A 23,382-nucleotide genomic window follows, 5' to 3' on the forward strand; every position below is an offset into this window, starting at 1 on the left:
GAGAGGCCCCAGAGACGCTTCCGGGGTTGGGGCCCGCAGATGCGTAGTGAAGCATAAAGCTCAACGGGGCATAAAGCTTCAATGGCATCCCCTCGTCCCAGTTTTCCGGCCATACGGCCAGAGAACCTCCCAGAAGCCTACAGGGTCGCCAAGATCTCACACTGACCCGTTGAACGGGCCGCGGAAGCGCTGGGGGCTGAACAATCTCAAGGGCTTCCCAGAAGTTGCGGGTCCCTCTGAGCTACGGTGGTGACGAACACACTGCTCTGAGCTCCCAGCGGCAATGGAGTCAACAATATGGAGAAGAAACTTCGTCAGGGTCAGCAAAGATGCGTAATTAGCATCCAAATGCGAACACCTCATGTACGTGGTTTCCCACCGTATCTCCCTACTGACGCCCTGCAGCTGCTACTACTTCGGTGGCTGAGGGAGGAAATATGCTAATAACAACAGGGTACTCCTACTCCTGAGGAGCTGCGCATACGGAAGGAGACGAGATCGACTTAGTCTTGCGAGTCTTCCTCTTTGTTACTGGCAACTTCAGAGGCGCCTCTGTCTTCGGGGGAGGCTGGGGCCTCTCCGCTGCCGTGGTTGGCGTCTGTGTGGCTCTCCGGATCCCCAACTGAGCTGAAGGTGTAGTCTGCCTCCTGAATGTGTTTGATTTTCGTCTGGTGACGGGAAACGAAGCAAGGCAGCAGGAAGCCAGCACAGAAAGCACTACCATGAGTCAACAATATCTTGGTGGCCAGTCTGATTTTCTACACACGACTACTGAGCACAGAGACGACGTACTGGAATGTCACAAGCGCAAGTGTAATAAACTAAGACACGGCCACGAGCTCACACCGACAGCCACGAGCCCAAAACAGGGAGATGACACACAAAAAGGAGAAAATGAAGGTCCTCACCTCTATCCAAACTTTAGTTTGTTGCTGCAGACGCCGCGTGTGAGAATCCCACTCTGCTGGACGCCAGAATAGCGTAGGTTGAGCCCTGTAAAAAGCAGTCAATACGGCTCCGACATAATTCACATACTGTCTCTTCAGCCGTTCCCACAGTCGATTTGTTGTTTGGGATGTGCAGACAACTGGAAGCTTGGGCGCTGCATGGTGCCTACTCTGTCCCAACGAAGTGCTCCATGTTGGAGTAGTGTTGTACCAAATGGAGACGCTGCAAACAAACAACGTTGCAGCAGCACCCAACGGGGAGACAATGTAATGCTAGCCTGTATAAGACGCGCGAAGAACTAAATGAAATTGTTTCGTTACTACAACTGTGGCTGAAGCCTTGATCGTCGGAACCAAAATAAACCTTCACTACTATGTGGGCCCGTGTCAAGGCACCCCACAGATATGTTACTGTGAAAAGATTACAATGCTGCCAAACAATACGGATCGCTTGCCTCTACACTCCCCTTCCAAAATAGTGTTGTACGCGTGCGTGCGTGCCCCAGTGTCGTTCTGCAATGGCTTTACGGCTTTAGGTTGTTGGCGTATAACCTTACCATAAGATCGTTTTCCTTTTGAATCAGTTCACTTGAGACCTTGGCCAACTGGCTCTCGTCCTCCTTGCGCTGCTCCTGCCACTGGATGCGCGCAATTTCTGCTATATGTTTCCGGGCCAACTCCAACTTCGAGTTAACACGCTCTTCCTGCAGCTTGTGGCGCTGGGCCTGCAGAGAAACAAACTCCTATCTACGTCAGCGCTAAATAATCCTCGCATACGGACGGTAGGGTCGCCTGAGCACGAGTTAGCCGCAACTTGCAGGAACCCACGCAGCGACACTCTGATCAACGTTCGCAAGTGCCAGCAAGAAATGGACCTGGCAGCAACATAATTGACGGGGCTCACAAAATCTGTATCCCTCTCTTTCGCAAGCTGTTGCTTGGCTTTGTTCAAATGAGATGACAGAAACCCGAAAATACGTTTGTTGCGCTTCTCCGAACTAGGATCAAGTTCCACCTTGGGCTGCACAGTCACATCCTATACTGTTTATCCTGTTGAGTAATCCAGGACAGTAGGAGTCCCGGAAGTGCCATAATTGAAGGAGCACGCCTACGCCTAAGAAGTAAAGTCACAAAATCGAGACCTACCCGCTTTGCAATCTGAAACTCAGGGCCTGCAAAATCATAGTTTGGCGCTCCGCCAGCCTGAAAAGGAGACTCGCACACCTAGTAAATTCCCACTACACACCGTAGGTAACACATTCCAGCGGCACCAAGCAAGGTAGATGCCCTTAACAGGCGAACGTGAGTAAGCAGCAGGCGTTAGATTTGGTAAACAACAAGTCTGCCACTAGTCAAACGGCGTTGGTCGCTACCCTTGGACTCACCTGCGGTCGTTTCTGGGAGGCTGCTCCTGTGGGGTCGCCCGACGCGGTACTCTGTGAATTTTCCTTCGCTGCGGTCCCCGGAACAGGGCGGGGAGCCAATGCGCCAGGGCCCCCGGGAGGTTTGCGTTGAAGCCGTTGATTAAGGAGCTTTTGTTCCTCTACGAGGCGCTTGATTTCTCTGCGTAAGACTGCATCCGCCATTTTGATGGTACGACAAAACCTGATAAAGGCTGCGGTATCTATAGCTCATGCATTAGTTTTGGGGTCACCGCTGTGCACGTTTCCTATGCAATTAGGGCCCCTTTCCTGCCAGATCAATCAGTGGAGGATGCTGGGGCCCCTCGTTTCTTGGATCCAACTCAGAGACATTGCATGCAGAGCTCTCTGTGCACTTAAGTGACTACTCTTGATTCTTAAACAAAATAAACGGAAGACTAGGAATGCGTACACACCGGGCTCGTCGCAGTGGTACGGGCGCGAGGTATAGGTCAAGGAGAAGACGCTCCATGCGCCTCCCTTTCCCTTTTTCTCTTGTACTTGTCACTTTTGAATTCAAACAAGAAACGATTGTCCTGTTGTCACCCAACGCCGCTGCGGCGGCTTCCGTGCATGCAAGCCAACCCAGAATCTCGTGTAGGGCTGACAGCTGAGCCTGGCACTACACGCGGCGATGAATGTGAAGGTAAAGAACGGCTTATGGTACTAACAATCTACGCGTAGAGTACGTGGTCTCAACAGAACGCGTTATAGTGGGACCTGTTGCGAGCTTCAGCGAGGCGTGAGTTGCTGTGATGGAATGTTCAGTGTTGCTCTTTTGCGGTTCATCAAAGCTATGCCATTCAAGCGCACACTATGGGCGAATATGTTTTCCAATGTGTGTAGCCAATGATACCAGTTATAGAAACGCAAGGTTGCCTCACACAATGCATTACTTTCGTTGCCGGAGGTAACGAAAAGGCCTACCCCACTCTACGCTCCTAGCCCTGGCGTAACTGTACGCGAGAAGCGAACGCATTGATGTAACGTTTTGCTTAGCTTCAGCAGTAAACCAATACATTTTTTCCTGTGCGAAAGTTTTAGTTGTTAGTACTGTTTGTGAGCATTTCCTGCTGGGGGCACGCCTCTAGGGACCAGGCAAACGCGCTTCTCCAGGAGCTCGAATTACTGGATGCGACTGGCTGAAGTGCGAGCAGTAAGCTATGTACAGGATACCCGCAAATGCATGAACATTTTCCCTTTACGTTTAGGGCAACTTTTGGTGCATGGAGCCTCGCAGAATTCTTAACTTAGCTGCGGCGGTGTGGCCACCCTCCAACCCTTGGGTGAAGCATGGGTGCACCGCACCTTCGCTTCCTCGGCAAGGCAAGCAGGCCACGAAAAGTCCCTATCTCTAGAAAGCGGGTAAATACACGGGCAGGGCCTCCCAGAAAAGAGGACAGTTGAGGAAGTGGTGGCAGCACTACCTCTGCAAAAAACGAATGGCATTATTGAACGGGTATCATATCCATGGCTACACACCAAAGGCTGTAGCGTGCACTCACCTGCCTGGACAAAAGGTGCTCAGTCAGCTGTGTTGCAAGCATTCAGTCTCAAGGATCCAGAAGCGAAGGGTACGTGTTACAGAGATGACCTGATCATTAGCTAGTGTTCGCCAGCTTTCACAAGGACGGGAGAAGGCCTACTTCTACTGCCTCTAATTCACAGCTGTTATCTGAGATTTTGGTTTTAAGAGACCTAAAAGTGCTATTTTTCAACTCAGGACGCCCTCCGCTGATGCTGAGGTAGATTCTGCGCTATATCGATACATGCACTAGATCACTGAAACCCCACTGGCGAACAACACATAGCTAAGCGTTGTATGAAGAAGACTCGTATCGAGGCTTCTAGATGATGAGGCCTCCAGCAACGAGAATTACCACATTGCAGTCACGTAATGAACGGGAACTAAAAGCTCAGGCGTTTCAGCCTCTTATCGCCACAAAAATGTGAATGAACAGCGTGCGACTGGATCGAATCAAGCGGCTATCGCGGTTAATAAACTTAATAACAAAGTGCTCGTCTGAACACAAGTAGTGGGACAAAGGAATAGTATGTTACGTGCGCACGACACCACAGGCACAGTTTGATGCTTCCTGGCTTGGCCCGAAGCTCTTGAATGTGTTAGGAACTAAGCCAGTAAGGCTGAAACAAAACCTAGTGCCTAGGCGTTCTAAAACGAGCGACTCCCAAACACTTGCTTACTCTAGAGAAGGACGCATAGCTGAGCCAAATGCAACACCTGTAGAACAGGCAATTCAGCTATGGCTCGATGAAGCCAATTCCCTTTACACGAACTTATTGAAAGAATCATCAGCTGTAGGCGTCACAAGAGCTGCGCATGGTGGCAGTGTGAGGCAAGTAGTCAATGAGAGCTCTAACTTGAAAGTGCAGTGTTCCCTAAGGCACTAGGCCACTACAGTATTCCTTCCAACAGGCATTCGACATGCACGCGTACGAATATGGCGGCCTCCTCCGCTGACATACCCGCCACTTGCTTGGCCAATATCTCATATGCTTGCTGTGCCGGAGATCTTGGGTGAACTACGGTGGGACTGCCACCCGGCAGCTTTGCTTCACCAGTCCCTACGAATGGTGACTCGCACCACTTGTAGTGCACGGGCACTACAATAGGGCTTGCTGGTGACCTATAGAAGATAGCTAGCTGGCGACTTACAAGAGGTCACAACACTGAACGAGGAGAGGACCCTCTTACTAGGATCGAAGTAAGCCAATTTGTCGGCGAATTAGCATACATACACTAGAAGTGTCTGTAAATACCTGGAGATTGGGGCTGGCGATAGCGCCGGCACCGGTGCATGCCTCCTCCCCACAGAGCCTAGGAGGCGAGAACCCCGAGTGGGGGGGATTTTCAAGAGAACATAATTTGAAAAACTATAAATAACTGCATTTCGTGATATCTGGGACAGTCCCTTCGTCACGTGGGACCAATTCCATTCCGCTATGAGTGTGATAAGAACTGTTATAGGAGAGACAGTGGAATCCGGCGCAACGATTACCATACTACCAGAAGACGGCAGCACTCTGCAGGCCTTTTTGCTGCGCATCGAGCGCCGGTACACCCAGATGGCACTGGAGCCGCGCGAGTGGAGAAGCGCACTTATTAACCATTTTGTGGTCCCGGCACTAACGTATTGGGTATTGGATGTATCTTCGGAGAACTATCGACCTAAGCGACTGGGCGACGGTGCAGCGCAGGCTTTTGGAGCGGTTCGACAAAACAATGTCGCAGAGTCAATTGTCAACGGAGTTGGCAAAAGTACGGTGGAATGGTAACCTGAAGGAAAACACAGACCGGTTTGCGGCTGTAGCGGAGCGTGGTTCGGATCTTGCCCCCAACAAACTCGCTGACTATTACTGCACAGGGCTACCGACAGACCTCCATCTTCTAATAACCAATAACGGGCAGGTGAAGTATCCCTCTTGGGAACAAGCGGCGACCGCAGCAACACGGCTCTACGAGCCCAAGCACAGTGTGCTGGAACTCCGAGCAAGGACCAGTCGAGCCATTAGGGCTGCTATCCAAGCTAATGGACCCCGTGGGCGCCAGGAAATTGAAAATCACCCTGGGGGAACCCACACGAACTGCTTTGAGTGTCAGGGTCGCGGACATCCGGCACGTGTCTGCCCCAGAAAGGGAGAACGCACCAAACTTCCGGCAGAAATATGCAAGAAGTGTGGTGGTGTGGGTCGCTATGCTTGGGACTGTCCTACGTACGAACGAGGCCGGACGGAGCCGGAGGACAAGAGGATTAGGGGGTCCATCCGTCCTAGGGCTGAGAAAACGGAACAATTAAACAGGGGGGCCTAGCCATGGTTGGAGACGTGCGTTCTAGGCCGCGTAGCCATGGCAAAGGGATGATGTGTAGGGTAGCGACAGGCCCTCATGCCATCAACAGTCTCCCTTGAGTGGGAAAACCAACTCCTCAACACTGCGAAAGGAACTAATACGAGCGATGGTCACGCGGAAGGGACTCAGCCGCTTTCGGAAACGCGGCGGTAGTCTGGGTCAGCGTCGATCCCGAGTGAAGAGATTCCGGACGCGACGACGGATAGCAGCAGGAAGTCTGCGGAGGCAACAGAAGACGGCTATAGGTCAGGCGCTACAGAGATTGTGCCACACTGGTGGAGGGAGACTTGAAAGAGTCTTACGACCAAGGGGGAGCATTGTGTTGTGTGGGTGCGACGGCGGTACTTCGCGTTGAGCTTGCAGGGAGTCCTTGTGAGGCCCTCTTGGACACTGGGGCTGTGAGAAGTTTCATTAGTCCTAAAACAGTCGAACGACTGCCGCTGAAAGTGCGGAGATTTCCAAAAGAACAAGGGTTCACCGTAGCTACAGGTGCACAACTACGCATTGATCGGGTTGTGACGGGATTGACGCTGTAGTGCGAACATGCACGCTTTTCCGGGGACTTTTTAGTGGGACCCGTTCCCTATGACTTGGTCTTGGGTTTGGATTGGCTGGCGGAACAAAAGGTGGCCTGGTATTTTCAGTCCGGCAAACTCCGAACCTATGTGAACGGCCAGTGGTGCAAGTTTCCGGTCGTTCGGACTGGTAAAGCAGCCCTGCAAGGTGACAGTTCCACTGTCGTCCACCCAAGCACCCCAGCAGAGCAAGCATATGAGATATTGGCCAAACAAGTGGCGGGTATGTCAGCCGAGGAGGCAGCTATATCCCTCCCCCCGCCTCCAAGGAGATATAAGTCCCACGCGAAGACTAAAGCGAAGGCGCGGATAACGTCGCTCGTTCGTCATGCGGCGGCTGACACAAAGGGTCTCAGGGCTCCATTGCACGGTTTGCATCTCATACTGGCTTTGCCCGAAGCCGGTTCGGCAGTGCCCCTAAGGCTCTCGGATGAATGGCAAGGCGCGCTTTGTTGCGCGTTAATTGGGAATCAACCCACGTCCTCCGGCTGTCGCAGTCCTTTGGCCTCAGCCGCCTAGGTAGCAGCGGAGAGTGACGAGGAGTCTCCCTGGCTTGTGGCAAAACTAGAGCACACTCTGTTCGACGAATGGATAACTTCGCCAGTGGCGCAGGATATTCCATGTGAGATTGCCCAGGTGTTGCACGAGTATCGAGCGGTTTTTCCCGATGCCTTACCTAAGGGATTACCGCCGAAGCGCCCTCTTGATCACCATATTCTACTTGTGCCTGGAAAATTTCCAGCGAAATCTGCAATATACCGTATGACCCCAGATCAGCTCACATTCCACAAACAGGAGATCGCTAAAGTATCGGACAGTGGTTGGATAGGACCGACCTATTCGCCTATTTGCTCTCCTACGATCATGGTGGACAAACGTGATGATGGTTCCGGGGAGCGGAAGATGCGTATGGTTGTCAATTACCAGGCTCTAAATGCCCCTACGATAGCCCCTGAATTTCCACTACCTCCCATTCAAACCATTTTGGAGCTGCTCGGAGGAGCCAAGTATTTTTCCACCTTGGATCTTGAAGCAGGATTCCATCAAATACGTATGGCTAAGGAAGACCAGTGGAAGACGGCTTTCCGGTCCGTTCTCGGACTATTCGAGTACCGAGTGATGCCCTTCGGCCTTAAGGGTGCTCCCGCTACGTTCCAGGCCAATATTAATGCCTACCTACAACCTTTATTGGGAAAGGGCGTTATTGCGTACCTAGATGATGTACTTATCTATAGTTCCGATCTCTCTGGGCACGTTTCGCTCCTGCGACAAGTCCTAAGCATTTTTCTTAGACATCAGTTCTACCCAAAATTCCGCAAATGCAAGTTTGCAAGGCAAACAATTCCATATTTGGGTTATACCATTTCTGCTACGGGGATCAAACCCGCAGAAGATAAAATCGCAGCCATCCGGCATTGGCCAGTGGTGCTGGAAAACGAAACGTAAGTGCGCCAGTTCCTCGGTACCATCAATTACTGTCGCATGTTCATGGGACCGGGCTATGCGGACGTTGCCCGGCCGCTGGTTGATCTAACGCGTAAAGACGTCAGTTTCGAATGGACAGAGCTTCACACGCAAGCGGTGCGGCAGCTCAAACAGCCCTTAATCGATTTCACTGCATTGCAAGTCCCTGAAACCACGAAACCCTTCGAGTTATACACAGATGCCTCTGGTTATGCGATCGGAGCAGTTCTCGAACAAGACGGCAAACCATCGGCTTCCTCAGCCAAGTCATGAACCCCACGCAACAGAGATACTCGATCTACGATCAGGAACTCTTAGCGTTGGTCATGGCACTGGGCAAGTGGTCGCACTTGCTCCGTGTCTCCAAGGTAACGGCTTACACTGATCATCAAGCTCTAACCCATCTCCAACGACTCCAAGCATCGAAGCCTCTGCGCCGACGCACTGCCCGCTGGTTAGACTTTCTTGCGGAGTTCCCGGATTTGCACATCACGTATGTTCAAGGCGCGCGCAATCAAGTTGCCGACGCCTTGTCTCGCCGTCCCGGTCTTCCTAACACCTGCTCGCACGACACACCATCGGTACCACTGATGCTCGCAATAGGACAAGCGACCGCGGCTCCCCGCTCTCGTGGTCGGCCTGCCAACTACAAGGAGCTCGCCGGAATTCGTTCGCGATGACCTAGAGGGCGCTGCATGCCGTCCGCGCCTTCACTTGCTCCGCCGGAACCCAACCCAGAGGCGGAACATCCTACACTCACAACGAAGACACCAGCTGACCCTCCTGATGTGCGCCATTGGCCGCAAGCATACTCGAAGTGTCCTATTTTTCGCGTTCTCTACAAAGCCGCAGCAAACCAACCAGGAGAAGCTCTGCAAATCGAGTTATGTAATCGCCAATTTACCTTTCGCTACGTAGAGCCTTGCCTGCACATCCGCGTTCATGGACTGTGGCGCATCTGCGTCCCGCAATTCCGTGAGTTCCTTACTCACGTTCTGCATTCGCATCACGACCATGTCACAGCCGGCCATCGAGGCCAGAAGAAGACCTTTGCGGTTCTCAGCAAGCACTACTACTGGCCAGGAATGCGTGCCTACACTACTGCTTATGTTGAGTCATGTACCCACTGTCGCGCACCAAAGTCTATTAACCAGAAGCCTGCAGGCCTTCTTCACCTACGCATCCGTTGCGTAGGTGCATTCCTTACTCTGCTAAGATAGCTAGGTGCGAATTATTAAAGCAAAGTATTTCTACCCTCAGGTCCGGAAAAAATAGCTTTTAGATGCCGGAGCAGCCCCCAATCTTAGAACATTCACAGGCATTTCTAGTCTATACACGTTAATTTGTTAATAAATTGCATTTGTATTTCACTAGTAAGAGGTTACAGCGCTCAATTCGCGTCTCAACCTCTTAACCGCCTATAGGTCATCAGTTAGCTATCCTCTATAGGTCAACAGCAAGCCCCATTGTAGTGCCTGCGCACTACAATGACCCTGGATACAACAAGGTCGGCGGCTTGCAGAGCTTTTCACTTGAGTAGAGTCAATCTACTTTCGTTGCATTTGCCCATACAATCGGTTTGTCGCTCTGTTGCTGATGTATACAAGCTTACTTACCCGCTGTTAAAGATGACACTGTTAAGCGACGTTGTACTACCAAAGCTCCGCTATTTGCCATCAGCTCTTGTCGCAGCAAAATCCCCATTGTTTGCCTTCAAATCTTCTCGGATGAGTAGAGTAAGACAGTTTGGAAATGGGAGAGAGATTTACTGGTAGAGTGATGAAAGATAGTAAAGTCTAGCACTACCTTCTGTGGTGTAGAGCGTGCACTAACAGTTTGGCACGGCCAGATGCTCTAACGTTTCACAGGAACAGTGGTGAACGGGTATGAATTTAATGGAGCTCAACTTCCGTTTCATGGTAGCTGCTGTGATACTGGAACCTAGTGAAGTCGACAACTTTGATCTACCATGTTCAAAATGGAGTAAAAGGTAATCACCACCAGATGCTGCTTATGTATTCTTCGCTGGAGCTGCAGTAGCTCTCGAGAGCGCTCACGCATTTATTCCACTCCTGGATGGTATACAGAGGGGCAGTGCTGATCTTTGCGCTAAATTTGTCACTACGAACTGATCCTTAGCCCTACGTATAGTCGCGTGCTCAAACCCAACACGGAGCGTGCATTGCAATGCACAGCATTTGCGTGCGTTTTAATGCACAGTATTTAAGGCCTTCACTAGCCCTAACCTGCAGTGCAGAAAGGGAAAAATTAGCAGAGGCGGGACTGCGATTTATTAAGCGGAAAAGGTAGAATTGTCAAGGTGCCTAGGCCCTACAGCGTACAAGCTTGTGGCTGGCAGCCAGCGACTCCAGGCAGAAGTTCCAGAATCTCTATGAGAGCCTCATTCGCTTTATTTAATTTATGAAGTACAGCATTAGTTTGCGGGATGACACGTTATGCAGGCAGCCCCATCAACAGTCCAGCCAGCAGCCCTGTCGTCAGCGACATCTCACTATGATACCCTTTTCTCGGCTGCTCGTTAACAGGAATTCCTTTTTTTCCGTACTAAAGCTAAGCAACTCGTTTTCATCAGTCCCTTTGAGCGATTCTGTAGTTGCTGCCATGGCCCTCGGCGGAGCGCCTCCTCTTGCGCGAGCAGCAGTGGTTAAGTTCCCAGCCGCTGCAGCCGCAGCAAAGTTCACTTGCCGGCATTTAGCGTCCTATTCTACTGCTCTATTCAGAAGTCTCCTGGTTCCTGTGGGTAGCAGGACCCCCTGGGCAGGGTGCGGCCTGGGTGCATGCAACAGGGGCTTTGCAAGCGATGATTCGTTCCCTAAGGCGCTTGAAAGAGACCTCAAAGATACAATGAACATTCCAGTCGGGGGGGAAAACCTGTATCGTAGAGTAGGTGGACCTGGCTACCCCATGCTGTTCGACGTGAAGTACGACAGGCCCACGTGGCAGCCGCTGTGGGAGGATGAACATGAAGTTATCCCTAGAGATGGATACGGGTAGGGATATATACGAACGCGTAAATGAACGTGTGCAAGACAAGCGAACATTTTCTGTCCATGTATGTGCCAAACAGCCAATATAGGTCATGCGTTTACATGGTGCTCAAGTTCTTCAAACATACACATTTCATGTGGATGCTTTGAAAGTGAAGCGTCAAGTGCGACTGTCACAATAAACTTTGCGGCTTGAACAGGCACACCTGGTTTTGATAGAGGGGCTAAATATAAAAGTACCAGCTGCTCGTTTCACTACAGCTGCAGCTGCTCGTTTCACTACAGCTGTTGCTAATGCAATCACAGTTCCGTCACCCTGTCACATTTCCGTTTCTGCATCTCTCAGCAGCGCTAAGTCTACAATGGAGGGGCTAAATGTCGATATGTTTTTGGCCATCGTCATTTCACGTATATACTCCAAGTGGCCTCGTTTCTTAGTACGTACCCGTTGTCCGCAGTGGTCTGTTTGCGTTAGTGATTTCGTTTTTTCCCAGTTTGAGCTTTTCTTCGTGTGGTGTCTTGATTTTCTTCACAGCGTACCAGCCCACATCCCCCCTGAGGTGTCTACCAAGATCAAGCACGTGTTCCATGTTCCTCCTCAGTTTTATCCTTTTTTGAAAAAGCTGGGAGACGACACTCCTGCATTGCGTCCCTACATGGAGAAGCTAATAAAGGGAGAATTGACGTTCGAAGACTACGAGGATATGTTTTACAGGTTTGCAAAGCCTGCAAAGATCTACAGAAGACAAATTCCGGAACCCTACAGAACTCCTGAGGAGATAGAAAGAGAGCAAGAGGTCGCATGGGAGGGAGCTTGGCTCTCTTACAGGCAGCGCGTCTTATCTGGTGAGCTGATTGGATTAACTGGCGTTTCCAGTGCTTTTAGTCTAGTCGCTCACGCATTATCCGTCCCTCCTGACCTACGAAGAAACGCAAGAACCATTGTTGAGGGAGAAACTGCCATTCTCATTCTGCTCTCGTTTTTTCTTCAATTATTTGACATCAATGGTTTTTTTTCTGCGTTTGTGTGTCTATACAGACTACCAGTCAAGTATGTATCTGCGAGAGTACCTTTTTGGCGCGTTGGTGGGCGTTTTCTTCGGCTATCTGTGGCTGGACCAGCACCGTCAATACCGCATTGACATGAAGCTGTTCTACTTGGAGGCCCCCGAAAACAAAGTTAATTGGGTGAAGCCTCGGGGAGATCTTGTGTAATCTTGGTATCTTTTTCCCAGCGCTCAGTTGCGCATTCTTCTGTGTGGATTGGGTGCACTGTTTGCTGCTGCAGATTTTCACCATCTGTGCCGGCGCCTGTGTTCCTGCTACATACCAACTGCGGGGTATTAATCAGTTAATTAGTGGTTATGATTCACGAATGTAGGCAGTACATATAAATTAGGCATTTCTTCACGTTCAGTGCAAAAACCACTGTATTAAACTGCGTAGAGACGACCATGAAAAGCAATAACGCCACGCGGCTGTCAACAGGCTGTCGAAAAACCTCTCCCGTTAGGTTGGTGGCAGAACACGCAGCATTCAGCAATAGTATGTAATCGAGTGCGTAACAGTAGCCAGTAGCAGCTCACACAAGTATTGATAAATGCGGAATAACAGCAAATAGAAACAGTTTCTGATAGTCTAGACAACGTGCGGAATAACAGTCAGCTGCTATATCGGTGGCTTGATAATCCTAAACTAGCCAAACATGCGGTGCTCTACGTGTTAATTCCGAGCCCTCGACAGCAAATTATGAACATTACAAGACTACAGGGGAGCGGGAAATGGACACTAAATCTGCTCGAAATCCACAGTGTTGTAGTGCATCGCTTTGAAGTCTCTTCTGTTTTCAAGCAACGAAAGACCGCAGTCACATGTAATATCTAGATTTAGATGTATGCCTGTAATTCTTTATACAAACTCGCGTAAATGTAAGTAAATACGCGAGCACTAGCGATTTTGTTGCTGCTAAGTTGCAGCAGTCTGCACCCAGTGCCAAAAGAGGCAATGAAGTAGTTCCCTCCACAGCTCCATTTATTACGCAATTTTTTATTTGCCTGAGAACAGTGGGCAAAGTAGCACTAACATTTAGTTGCACGCGGATTGGCTTGAGCCCTTCAGGTCACAACCGCCTTTCAGGCTACTACCTGTTGCTGCTACTATTATGGCTGAAGACTCCTCTGAGCAGAGGAGGATAGTTTCATTTGAGATCCCCTCTACTCCCACACTTGTAAGCATTTGTTTCCTTGTTCAGATTTCTAGATAATCCTGAGGCAGCTGTGTCAAGCTGCATAGTAAGCGATAAAGGGCTTTCTACTTGGCACAAACTCGCCTAAAGGCGGGTGCTTTCCCCTGTGTAACGTCGAAGTGTCAGAGACCGGCACTCATGCCGTAAAATGACCCACAAACAGACCCATAATAGATCCATCTTTCGAACGACACAGTCGCTGAGGCAATGCTAATAAGAGAAAACTGCCAGTGTTAATGGCTCATGGTACCGAATAAGCGTCTGGTGCTACACCCTAGAGCCGCTCGTCGCTCACGAGGGCTTGCAAAGGCCGCTGGGACGTGAGCATTTAACGCTGAACGTGAAAGATCCCCATATGTTGCAGAGTAGGTATTCACGCTGCTTTCTAGCAAGCTATTTGCTGAGGCTGGCTACTGAAGACAGTGGGGAGTTCCCCCGTTTCCTTTCCAAGTTATTTTACAGTCCTTCTGCTGCCCTCTAATGAACCACCATCAGCCTGTGCCCGGTCTCTTTTTCTCTGTTTTGACGTGTTCGAACTTTTCGTAAATCCCATCGGTGGCTCCACAGTGCTGCACAGTGCTCTGCAGAGCCCTTATTAAGCAAAACGCAGCAGGTGCCTGCATTTTCGTGTTCTTTCACTACTACTCTCATATGCATATTTTTGAAATATAAAGACAGGCAACCCAAATAACCTTTGTCCACTCATTACATTGCTCCATGAGGGAGGCAACACCAGATATATTTGCTTGCAAATAGTGTGAGTTCAACTGCAGCGTCTGCTACCGCGTGTAGCAATGTGACTGTAGCCAGCTGCAGCATTTTCTAGCGGTACCTGAGTAGCTGCATTTGTCTGTAATGGAATGCAGCTAGTTACTGCAAATTCAGACTGATAGTATTTGGTTACTTTTTGCTATTCATGGTCGCAGAGGCTCCATTGAATCAATCCTTTCACTTTCTGGATGCGACGTAGGGCGACCGCAGCCCACAGAAGAAGGCTTTCCCCTTGATTTGAGTTCACGATTGTGTTTTCGGTTATGTCTTTGTTGTTTCTTTTCGCTTAATTCGCTCTGTTGTGCAAATGGGATGCTGACACCATTACCTGCGATTAGGGCACCTGGGCGACCACACAATGAGACCCCTGCTGTTTCTGTTTACTTTTAAAAACCCACCTAGACGACTCAATAAATGCTCAGTTGAAAATGAAACGCTCAAATGAAGGCACTGGAATGGTCCATTCGCCACAAACGCACGAAGAGCGGGTAGTGGAGTTGCTGCCGATTGCTAGGGAATCGACATGCAAAGGAGTGGAATTGTCCATAGTGATAAAATGCTTAGACAAAAAAATTGAAAAGTAGGGAGGAATGGGCTGTTGTCCGAACTATTTAGCAGAAGCCGTTTATTTGCAGACATACGTGTCACATCCGCTTTGACTGCCTGTGCAATAAGCGGGCAACGCCCCTTCATTTCGGTCATTTCAGACGAAGATTGTGGCTTCTCGGTTCTTCTGTGGCTGAAATTTGCTGATAATGATTTTTAAACTTTAGTTAAGTTCAATTTGGCTAAATCCTGCCAACTGTACTCACTGCTCGGCCGTGCTGGTGCAGCACTTGGCTTCCACAGGCTGCCGTCCAAAGCCGTTTGTTCTCTTTTACAAATGCAACTACGCGTATGGTTTCTGTCCAAATAGTTTAGACCCTATTTTTACATCCTCATTTAGCGGCAGCGTCTATTGTGTCTGTACACCCCAGTCGGTTTTGCTTGAACATGCGAACTGGCAGCCCCCGGCCCTTGCTCTCCTACTAGCGCCGCCTTGCGTGGAAAGCTGATGTTTTGTTCTTTTTCGTAGCTTCTAGAGCTCACCCAGTTGTCCTCTCACTCAAAATTTCCCCTCTTGCACAACGGCTAGGGCGACTGGCGTCAGGCTCGCTCCTTGTTTCCGAATCCCCAAGCTCGAAGTTCTCATTCTCTACTGTTTGTATGCGAGCGCCACATCTCAATATGGATGCTCACTCCCCTCAATGCCAGCAACCGACTCTACGTGGGGAGGTTTAGCACAGTTTCCCTACGCCCCCGACCATTTCTCTCCCTTCGCCACCATCTACTGCGCAGCATTGCCGGCTAAGCTAGCCAGCCCCCACTGAGTCTGTGCCGTTCTAAAGCACCAGCAGCATGAAAATGGCCGCAGAAAGCTTGATCGAAACTTCCGCCGTCAGTTTATGCCCCAGCGGGGCCTGCGACTCCCCAGCCCCCCTCGAGTGGCTCTCAGCAGATGAGGTACCTCAAGCCCCTGGGGTCCCTGGAGCCCCTGGGGACTCTGGGGGCACGAAAGCACCCCAAAGCCTTCCCAAAACTAACAGATGTAATGGTAGTAAGGGAGATAAAGTTCGTGACCGTGTCCACCAGCCCTCGTTTGAGCAATCGAGGCCCCCATCTGTTTCACCTGATTTAGGGGAAGTTCCGCAGGTCGATGTGGCAGCAACTGCTGCTGCAGCAGAGACAGCAGAAGCAGCAACAGAGCCGTCAGAAGCAGCAGCATTAGCAACATCAGGAGGCTCGTACTCAGCTACAGTACTGGACAGTGCTGCAGCAGCATTGAACCCTGCTGCAGCAGCAGCACAGACTGCGGCAAGCACAAGGCGTGCAGCAGCGCCCTCTACTTCCGCAAAATCTTCTGCCGGTGTGTTTGTACCTGCTGCTAAAGCACCATTCCCCTCAGCAGTAGTCCCGTCGCCAGAAGGAGCAGGAAAACCATCACCGTTGCCAGCAGCAGCAGGTGCTTCCGCTGCTCCTTCTCGCGGCGAATGTAGCAACCCTAGGGCCCACGAGTGCCTGTCGCACCGGATGTCCGCTATGAACACGCAGTTTGGCCGTTTCGTTCCTGGTTTTCTTGCTGCGGAGGATCGGGAGCAGCAGGCTCCATGCTGCTCTTTGAGCTCGCCGCTTCACACAATCGTTCATGTGTGTGAGTGCATGTCTAGCTACGAAGTAGACAGGGCCCTGGCGATCGAAAATCTAAGGCTCGAGAGAGTGCGCGATGCCCACGCGGTGGTGTTGACTCTTGCTGACAAATATGGGCCCGAGAAGATCCTTGAGGATGCTGATTTGGTGTTGATTTTGTACAAGTACGACGAGATGGACCGCATGTATAGCGTGATGAGCGGAAATGTGCTCTACAAACGCCGCTGCAACTACTTTCGGAAAGTCACTTCCAGCCTTCTTCCAGATTTGCATTCAAGCCATAGAAAGAAAGACAGTTGTGGTGTCCAAGATGGCCATCTAAACATCCACGACGCGCACCATGACCTAGGTGCTTGTACACCTCATCGGGAACTTGATCGTTGTCTCAGAGAGGGAATGCGCAGGCAGTTTTCTCTGCGCTCTTTGGGGACTCTGACGAACTGCCAGGTCCCTGTAGAGCATGAGTCTTGGAGCTTAGCTATTGAAGAGCAGAACAGACTCAAAATTTATTACAGAAGACACAGCAGCAGTACCCTACTGAGCTTCAGAGTCGAAGGAACGGTGGATGCATGCCTTCTTAATATTATTTCGGTCCTTAATGAGATGGATCTCTACAAAGATTGGATCCCATATTACACCTTCCCCCTCAAGTAAGACCGCAATGGCAAAAACAGGCAGCCTCCGAAACTGCAGCAGAGACAGAGTCAAACAAAACAACGGTAGCAAGAAAAAGGACTTAATTCAGTCAGTTCTGCTACATATCTGATGAAGGCAAGCAGATAGGGCCACCATATGGTGCCAAGCGAAAGTACACAATCCCCGTATACACCTCCCAAAACTAAGGTGATTGTGTAACCTACATTTGCAAAAATGCTAAATGAGTCTAGGAACGTAGCTGACAGGAAAGCCGCTAGTTACTTCGGGTGCTGTGAAATATTGAATTTGAAGTCGTGAATGTGATAACGACGCATGCATGTCCCGAGGCCAGTACGCCCCATGAGGTGGAATAATGAAGCGCATGAAATAAGCACTAGGTGTCGCGCGTTTAAGTTATGTTTTTGCCCAGACTCGGTCTCAGAGACGTCAAGCGGCTGTACCAATTTGGACGCGTTGAGCAGATTGACTTACTGCAGCTTGACTTCCCATGGCCGATGAACAACAGGTAAGAAGCCATAGTGCTTCTGCTGCAGTGACAGCAGCTGCTACAGCATCAGTTGGTACTGACAACAACCATTAGCAGCGGGGAAGGCAGTAGCTGCAGCGGTTTTTCTCATGGTCCCAGGTGCTGCCGTCGTTGCTGCCGCAAGTAGCAAGCGGGGCACCAATGCATGTAGGCGACCTTGGCTTTAAAACAGCTTACATCATGCTCGTGTCCATATATGTCTTTTCATTGGAACATGGTCATAGTGGGTCCCAGTTTCATTTACGAATATCTTAAGACCTAGCAGAGTTTCAGCGTTGAACCATCGCCTTCAACAGTGGCTGTTCCTTTCAGTACAACGGGCTAAGCACCCTGCGAAGCATTAGACATTTGAAGTGAAAATAATAAAAAAAAGTAATTATGTACAAAAACAGACAAGTATGCGTACATTAACAACCAAACGGGCAAGTACGGGGCCAGCCAGCCTGCCCAACCGATGGTCCAACAGACATGTCCTAATTCTAATAGTAATACTTGTGTGCGAAAAGATATAAATGTGAAGCCATTGTTGTTCTGCAGGGACTGCTGTGTTGAAATATGGGCAGCAGACGATCTAGAGCACACGAACCGATTCTTTGTCAGGGTCACCTCCCTAGATGGGGGCACGGCCAACCCTAGAGTACCCCTGGTAAACAAGTATTACATGAGTAAATGAAACAGTTAATCATCTGATCAACGAGTCGCCGATCAATTGGTAAATGCACGTATGCATAAGTTCCATACGTTTATAAGCACCAAACAAGGCGATATAGAGAATAAAAGGCAAGCATGTTGCAGTGCAGCGTGGATAAGTAAAGAGGTGAACAAATAAGCACAGACAAGTAAGCAAGGCCAACACGTAAGCATTGTGATGGGTTTCTGTTTCATTTGGCCCTCAATACTGTTCGTTCATTTCCTTTATATTTTGTAATCATGATTGTACATTTAGTAGCTGCACCAAGCATTTTAGCAAATAACTAAAGAAGCAAGCAAATAAACCTGCATGCAGGCAGAACAAATAAAAGAACAGAAATGGACGGAAGAATGCATAACCAACTGAGAGGAGCAAGTAGTCTATTTTATCACAAGTCAAGTATTTAAGGATTTGACTGGAAGAGCGACCACTTGATTTACTCATGAATTCGTTCAGAGAGAAAAATGATGAATTTATTGATAATTTAATATGTTATTCATGTTCAGGCAATACCGGTGCCTCCACCGAAGACTTTGCGTCTGTACTGCGAAGGGGCGGTCGTATTGGTGCCTTTGTCTCCTACGAAAACATTCATAGAGTTATTCTGGACACTGGACCCTAAAGTGCATCTTAATGATTACATTGTGAACTTTTTTGCCAAGTAGGGAGCTGCAGGCTAATGCTGCTTTTTCCGCTCAGCTGTTGTCGTGGTTGCGTGCCTTTATTATTTTCTAATTGGACACGAAAGCTTATTTTCCCGGTATATCTTTCTGAGTGCTACGCAGTTAGCTTTTTTTGGACTCTGCTGGGGATCTACTGTCTTTTTTTTCCTGTCCACATGGCGCTTACAACGAATAAGTACTTGCGTATTTCTTGTTCCGTTTGGTCATTATGCCCACTGTACTTAGTGTTGTTTTGTGGGTTTTATTGTTGTAGATTCTCTTTGTATTTTGCAGCGTTACTATTTTATTTCTGCACCACACTTTCGATGATTTGAGCCCAACCGTATGACTTCTACTTGTGCACATCTTCCGCGTTCATCTAATTTACTTCATGCTTCAGGTCTCCCATTGTCTCATGGTTAGTTTGGTTGCTTGCAGTTTCTCTGAATCTCATTCACAATTAGTTCGATTGTTCGTCGCTCCGGGGAGTTCTTTTTCTCTGAGTGCAAGCCACATGCTTAATAGTCAGTGTGCTCGTTGCGTCAAATGATATCATTGAGGGAATGTCTCTGCGGGGCCTTCTTTTCGCTAAAAAATTTCGAAAGTTTCGATATCGATGTCTGTTCGTGACTTGTTTTTTCTCTGTCACGTTTATTTGGGTCTAGTGCTTGAATTTGATTTCACTGCTTGTGTTTTTGCAGGAATTGAGTGCAGGAACTTGCCTAATCTGGTTTGTGCATGCGTTTCAGGGTTTTTGCTAAGTCCTCTTTTCACGCTTTCTGCAAAGTCTGCATAGAGGCAACCGTCGGGGAACATGCAAGGCGAAGAGCGCAGTTTCCCTTGCTGTACGGTTTTGTGGAAGGCCGTTTATGTGAATTTGAGTCCACTGTTGGGGGCACTGAGGAAAATAGCACCAGCGGCAACAACAACAGCACACATCTGCACAACGCCAGCAACAGCCGTAATGCTCTGGGGGAAGAGAGCAGCGCACCCAGCCACAATGCTGCTGCCCAGTCAGCTGTTTTGTCTGCAAAAAGCTCAAAAGTTGATGAAGATGAGGCTCTTGAGGGATTGCAAAACAGGAAAAACAAAAGCAAAGGTGGCTTTCTGTTCCGCCGCCGCCGGAATTCCTTCGCAACAGAAGTTGCCTAGGGAAAATCTGTCTATGTTCTTGTTCATTCAAGCAATATATACTTACTTTTTTTATGTTCACTACCGCTTTTTGAGCGGGAACACAAATTGGTCAACGAATCACTGTGATATGGGACCCTGCACAGCCCGGGCCGATGAAGTTGCAGGATCTCACTATTTGCATTATTGTTTGACTCGCGTTGAGTTGAAGGAGGAAAAAAGGCCAAATGCTACAATTTGTGTCAGTATGCTGATGCTGCTCTGATTCACTTAGCTGCGTCTTCTCGTCCGCTGCTCGCGAGCCCTTCAATTGCCAGAGATTGGCCTGGCCGCCTTCACTTTCTTCTTCACCTCTTTCCCAATATCATTTCTCACGTATTTGCTGCACGGGGAAATACGTTCATAGGTAGAGTTAGATAAGAAAGGGGCTGTTGGCTCATTACACATCTAAATAATTGCAATCCGTGCACGATTAAGAAGCTTTTTATGATTGCAAGGACGCACGTATATAAGTGCATCCGCTTGCCTCGCATATATATATATTATATGTATGTATTCGCATACATACGAGATTCATATATGTATATACCTAGGTTCATGTATGTATGGATCCACGATCACATATATAATGTGTAAACTACACAATATAGAATATGCACGTGTAAACTACACAATATATAATATGCATTCGGTATATATGTATATTAGTTGTATTTCGTAATATATATAGTGCTGTATTTATTTTTTTCCGCTTACATTTGTATACTCATGAATTCTATGCTAGTGTGCTCGCTATGCTCATAAACGTATTCGAAGAAACATTATCTGCATGTAAGACATAGTTCAAATGAACTGGAAACGGTGCGTTTATTCTGGCTAATGGCGTATGGGTGCATGTGCATTTGTGTACATACAGTAGCGCCATTATGCCTCTACGTTTAGATGCATTTCCTATTTTAGTGCGACAGGGTGAAAATGATACGTATGCTGTGGGTAATGAGTTACATACTTACACATGTTTACGTATACTCCGCCGCATCCATTTGCCTATGGCGACTTGTGATTTGTTAATCGTTCCATTCAGCGGGCAGAAAACGCAACAGGCTGCTCCGGTTCCAAGCTGGAGCGTACTGACATGGCGCTGGGAGAGTGCAAGAAGCCTTCAATCATAATTCCCTGCTGGCCCTAAATAATGAGTTCAAAGAGCCGTACAGTCGGGCTTTGAGGCACGTGGAGGGTGGCCCACACAAAATATGGCCTGCAGTAAATACCCGTAGAGGAACCTGAATATGGGTTCGTTAGATTTCCTATCGAATCCTAGCTTTTAATCACATACAAACTTTACCTGGGTCTCCGCAAGACTTCGGCTCATAGCACCCGCTTGTGGGACCACAGATGACTTACTCCGGTTAAAGGCACCCGCCTGTGTGCGAGTTGAATATACAGCTTTGCACAAAATGAGGTGGCGAAGATATCGATGCTTGGGCCTTTGTTTGGGGTTGACAGGATGCATTTGGGGCTTTCGACGGCAAGATAACTTTTAAAAAAAATATTAACAAAGTGGCACCCATGGCGATGGCTAGAATTGCTGGGACCTCTATCTGGTGTCGCTGATGCTGCCTTCGCAGCAACTGGAGTTGCGCCTCCGATCAAGATATCTCACCGCAGAGTTTAAAAGCCACGTTGTACTTTTTGTCGTTCCGCGGAATATCGAATGTCGACAGTTGTTTGCTCTGTGTGAGTTGGAAGAGAAGCGAAAGGCCAGCGTGACCGGGTGTAAACACGTGTTTGCCCCAACTTTTAGGATCCATGCCAGCAAACACTTCTACTTGCTTTCTGTTCGAATCAGTCAAGACTTCAGAGGCACAAAACACAAAATTCGTTCAGGCAGCACTCAAAGTAAGGTTCGCCCTGGCAACAGTCAAAGGTAGATTTCAAAATGCTGCGCTTACGCTGTGATTAAAAGACAATCTCATAAGCTGGGAACACACTAGAGCTTCGCATTCGGAAGCTGTGATCGACTCCAGCTACAGGTGCGATGCAATCCGCTTGTACACGTGCGCATTGTGGTACTAAGAACGAAAACAAAAAGATTCATACCTGACTGTTGCCAAGTGAATGCTTTCTGAGGAGAAGATGACTTCCACTGCCACGAGGCAATACCCGTGGCTCAGAATCATTCGCGACCTCAACTGCAAGTCGGCATGTTCAGTCGACTGCATTGGATACCTCAGTGCACATGCAGAACGAAATGCGCTTACTCATTGGACATTGTATACCTCACTCGGTTTGGGAGCTCACTAAGAGGTGTCTTGAAGCTCTAATTGCATTGTGAGTTTACAACCTTGCCTTCATCATGCTTGCACAAGACATCCTGACGAGCGGTTCATTTGCACATTCGTGAAACATGAAGCTTAGAGCACTTAGCAAAGTATAAAACAGTTGAACGCAGCACACGAAGATGACAAAAAGCCATTTGCATATTCACACTTTGGCGGGACAGTGCTGGATGAATCGCCAGTGCGTCAAACCAGGAGCCAAAGTTCTGCAATGATGCGCATTGAGAGCACATTGTCAAAGTCACACACATGCCTGGCGTGCAGGCCTCTGTCCGCTGCCTATGCTTCGATTGGTCATCTCTAAAGCCCCGTAGAGACTCCGTAAAAGTCTGTTGTCAAATGTATTGCAGCGTGAAGCACTATCTCTGGGGCTCGCTGTAGGGAGTTCCTCGCTAAAAGTGTATGGCTTAAGTGCGAAAGGTTATCAACAGGGCGTAAGAAAGAAGTTGAGGGCCCGCTAGGAGGAAAGGTACTGTCTCTTCGGTTGGCCACCACGCGAAATCAGCACAGCGGTGGATACTGAGGCTGAGAGATCCCTTACGCGCAATCTAGGAAAAGTCCTTTGTTAAAGCCCACTACTACACAACGTGTGGAAAAGGAACTGCAGCATTGCAGCTAATTTTGTACCCCCAAAAACGAAACCCAAAAGGGCGAAATATTGGCCTATGCTATGGTCTAATTTTTACTGGGCAGCGTCCCACCCGAGTAGGCAAATAGGTTGACACTCTGTGGCCGCAACAAGTCATCTCTGGAGTAACATTTCTGGCGTAAAGGTTGCTGCGACCGCCGAGCGTGTAAAATTAAGCGCGGAGAGTCCTCCATTCTGAAGTGCATGTGCAGATTGTGTATGGCTTCTATAGTACAGGTTGTACAGCAGTTTAACCAAC

General features: G+C 48.9%; 6 protein-coding genes across 6 annotated transcripts; 4 read left to right on the forward strand and 2 right to left on the reverse strand.

The window, feature by feature from the left end:
- Positions 1-503: 503 nt before the first annotated feature.
- ENH_00030250 (pinin/SDK/memA/ domain-containing protein, putative) lies at positions 504-2,533 on the reverse strand (the record flags this gene model as incomplete). Its single annotated transcript, XM_013584790.1, has 7 exons — positions 504-668; positions 909-993; positions 1,118-1,170; positions 1,505-1,672; positions 1,852-1,968; positions 2,094-2,150; positions 2,333-2,533. 7 exons carry the CDS (start codon positions 2,531-2,533, stop codon positions 504-506), a joined length of 846 nt encoding a protein of 281 aa, XP_013440244.1.
- Positions 2,534-5,332: 2,799 nt separating this feature from the next.
- Positions 5,333-6,200, forward strand: ENH_00030260 (hypothetical protein; the record flags this gene model as incomplete). Its single annotated transcript, XM_013584791.1, has 2 exons — positions 5,333-5,648; positions 5,755-6,200. The coding sequence occupies 2 exons, from the start codon at positions 5,333-5,335 to the stop codon at positions 6,198-6,200; spliced, it is 762 nt and encodes a 253-aa protein (XP_013440245.1).
- A 1,376-nt stretch (positions 6,201-7,576) lies between these two features.
- On the forward strand, positions 7,577-8,260 carry ENH_00030270 (hypothetical protein; the record flags this gene model as incomplete). Its single annotated transcript, XM_013584792.1, has 1 exon — positions 7,577-8,260. The coding sequence occupies one exon, from the start codon at positions 7,577-7,579 to the stop codon at positions 8,258-8,260; it is 684 nt and encodes a 227-aa protein (XP_013440246.1).
- A 473-nt stretch (positions 8,261-8,733) lies between these two features.
- Positions 8,734-9,294, reverse strand: ENH_00030280 (hypothetical protein; the record flags this gene model as incomplete). The annotated part of the gene is made up of 2 exons (XM_013584793.1): positions 8,734-8,837; positions 9,183-9,294. 2 exons carry the CDS (start codon positions 9,292-9,294, stop codon positions 8,734-8,736), a joined length of 216 nt encoding a protein of 71 aa, XP_013440247.1.
- A 1,606-nt stretch (positions 9,295-10,900) lies between these two features.
- ENH_00030290 (Chromosome II, complete genome, related) lies at positions 10,901-12,501 on the forward strand (the record flags this gene model as incomplete). The annotated part of the gene is made up of 3 exons (XM_013584794.1): positions 10,901-11,289; positions 11,822-12,132; positions 12,326-12,501. 3 exons carry the CDS (start codon positions 10,901-10,903, stop codon positions 12,499-12,501), a joined length of 876 nt encoding a protein of 291 aa, XP_013440248.1.
- A 3,199-nt stretch (positions 12,502-15,700) lies between these two features.
- ENH_00030300 (hypothetical protein, conserved) lies at positions 15,701-20,177 on the forward strand (the record flags this gene model as incomplete). The annotated part of the gene is made up of 5 exons (XM_013584795.1): positions 15,701-17,139; positions 17,556-17,651; positions 18,210-18,318; positions 18,870-19,024; positions 19,775-20,177. 5 exons carry the CDS (start codon positions 15,701-15,703, stop codon positions 20,175-20,177), a joined length of 2,202 nt encoding a protein of 733 aa, XP_013440249.1.
- Positions 20,178-23,382: the final 3,205 nt, after the last annotated feature.

This window comes from Eimeria necatrix, genomic scaffold, assembly GCF_000499385.1.
Source record: "Eimeria necatrix Houghton genomic scaffold, Enh_scaff21, whole genome shotgun sequence".
Lineage (NCBI taxonomy): Eukaryota > Apicomplexa > Conoidasida > Eucoccidiorida > Eimeriidae > Eimeria > Eimeria necatrix.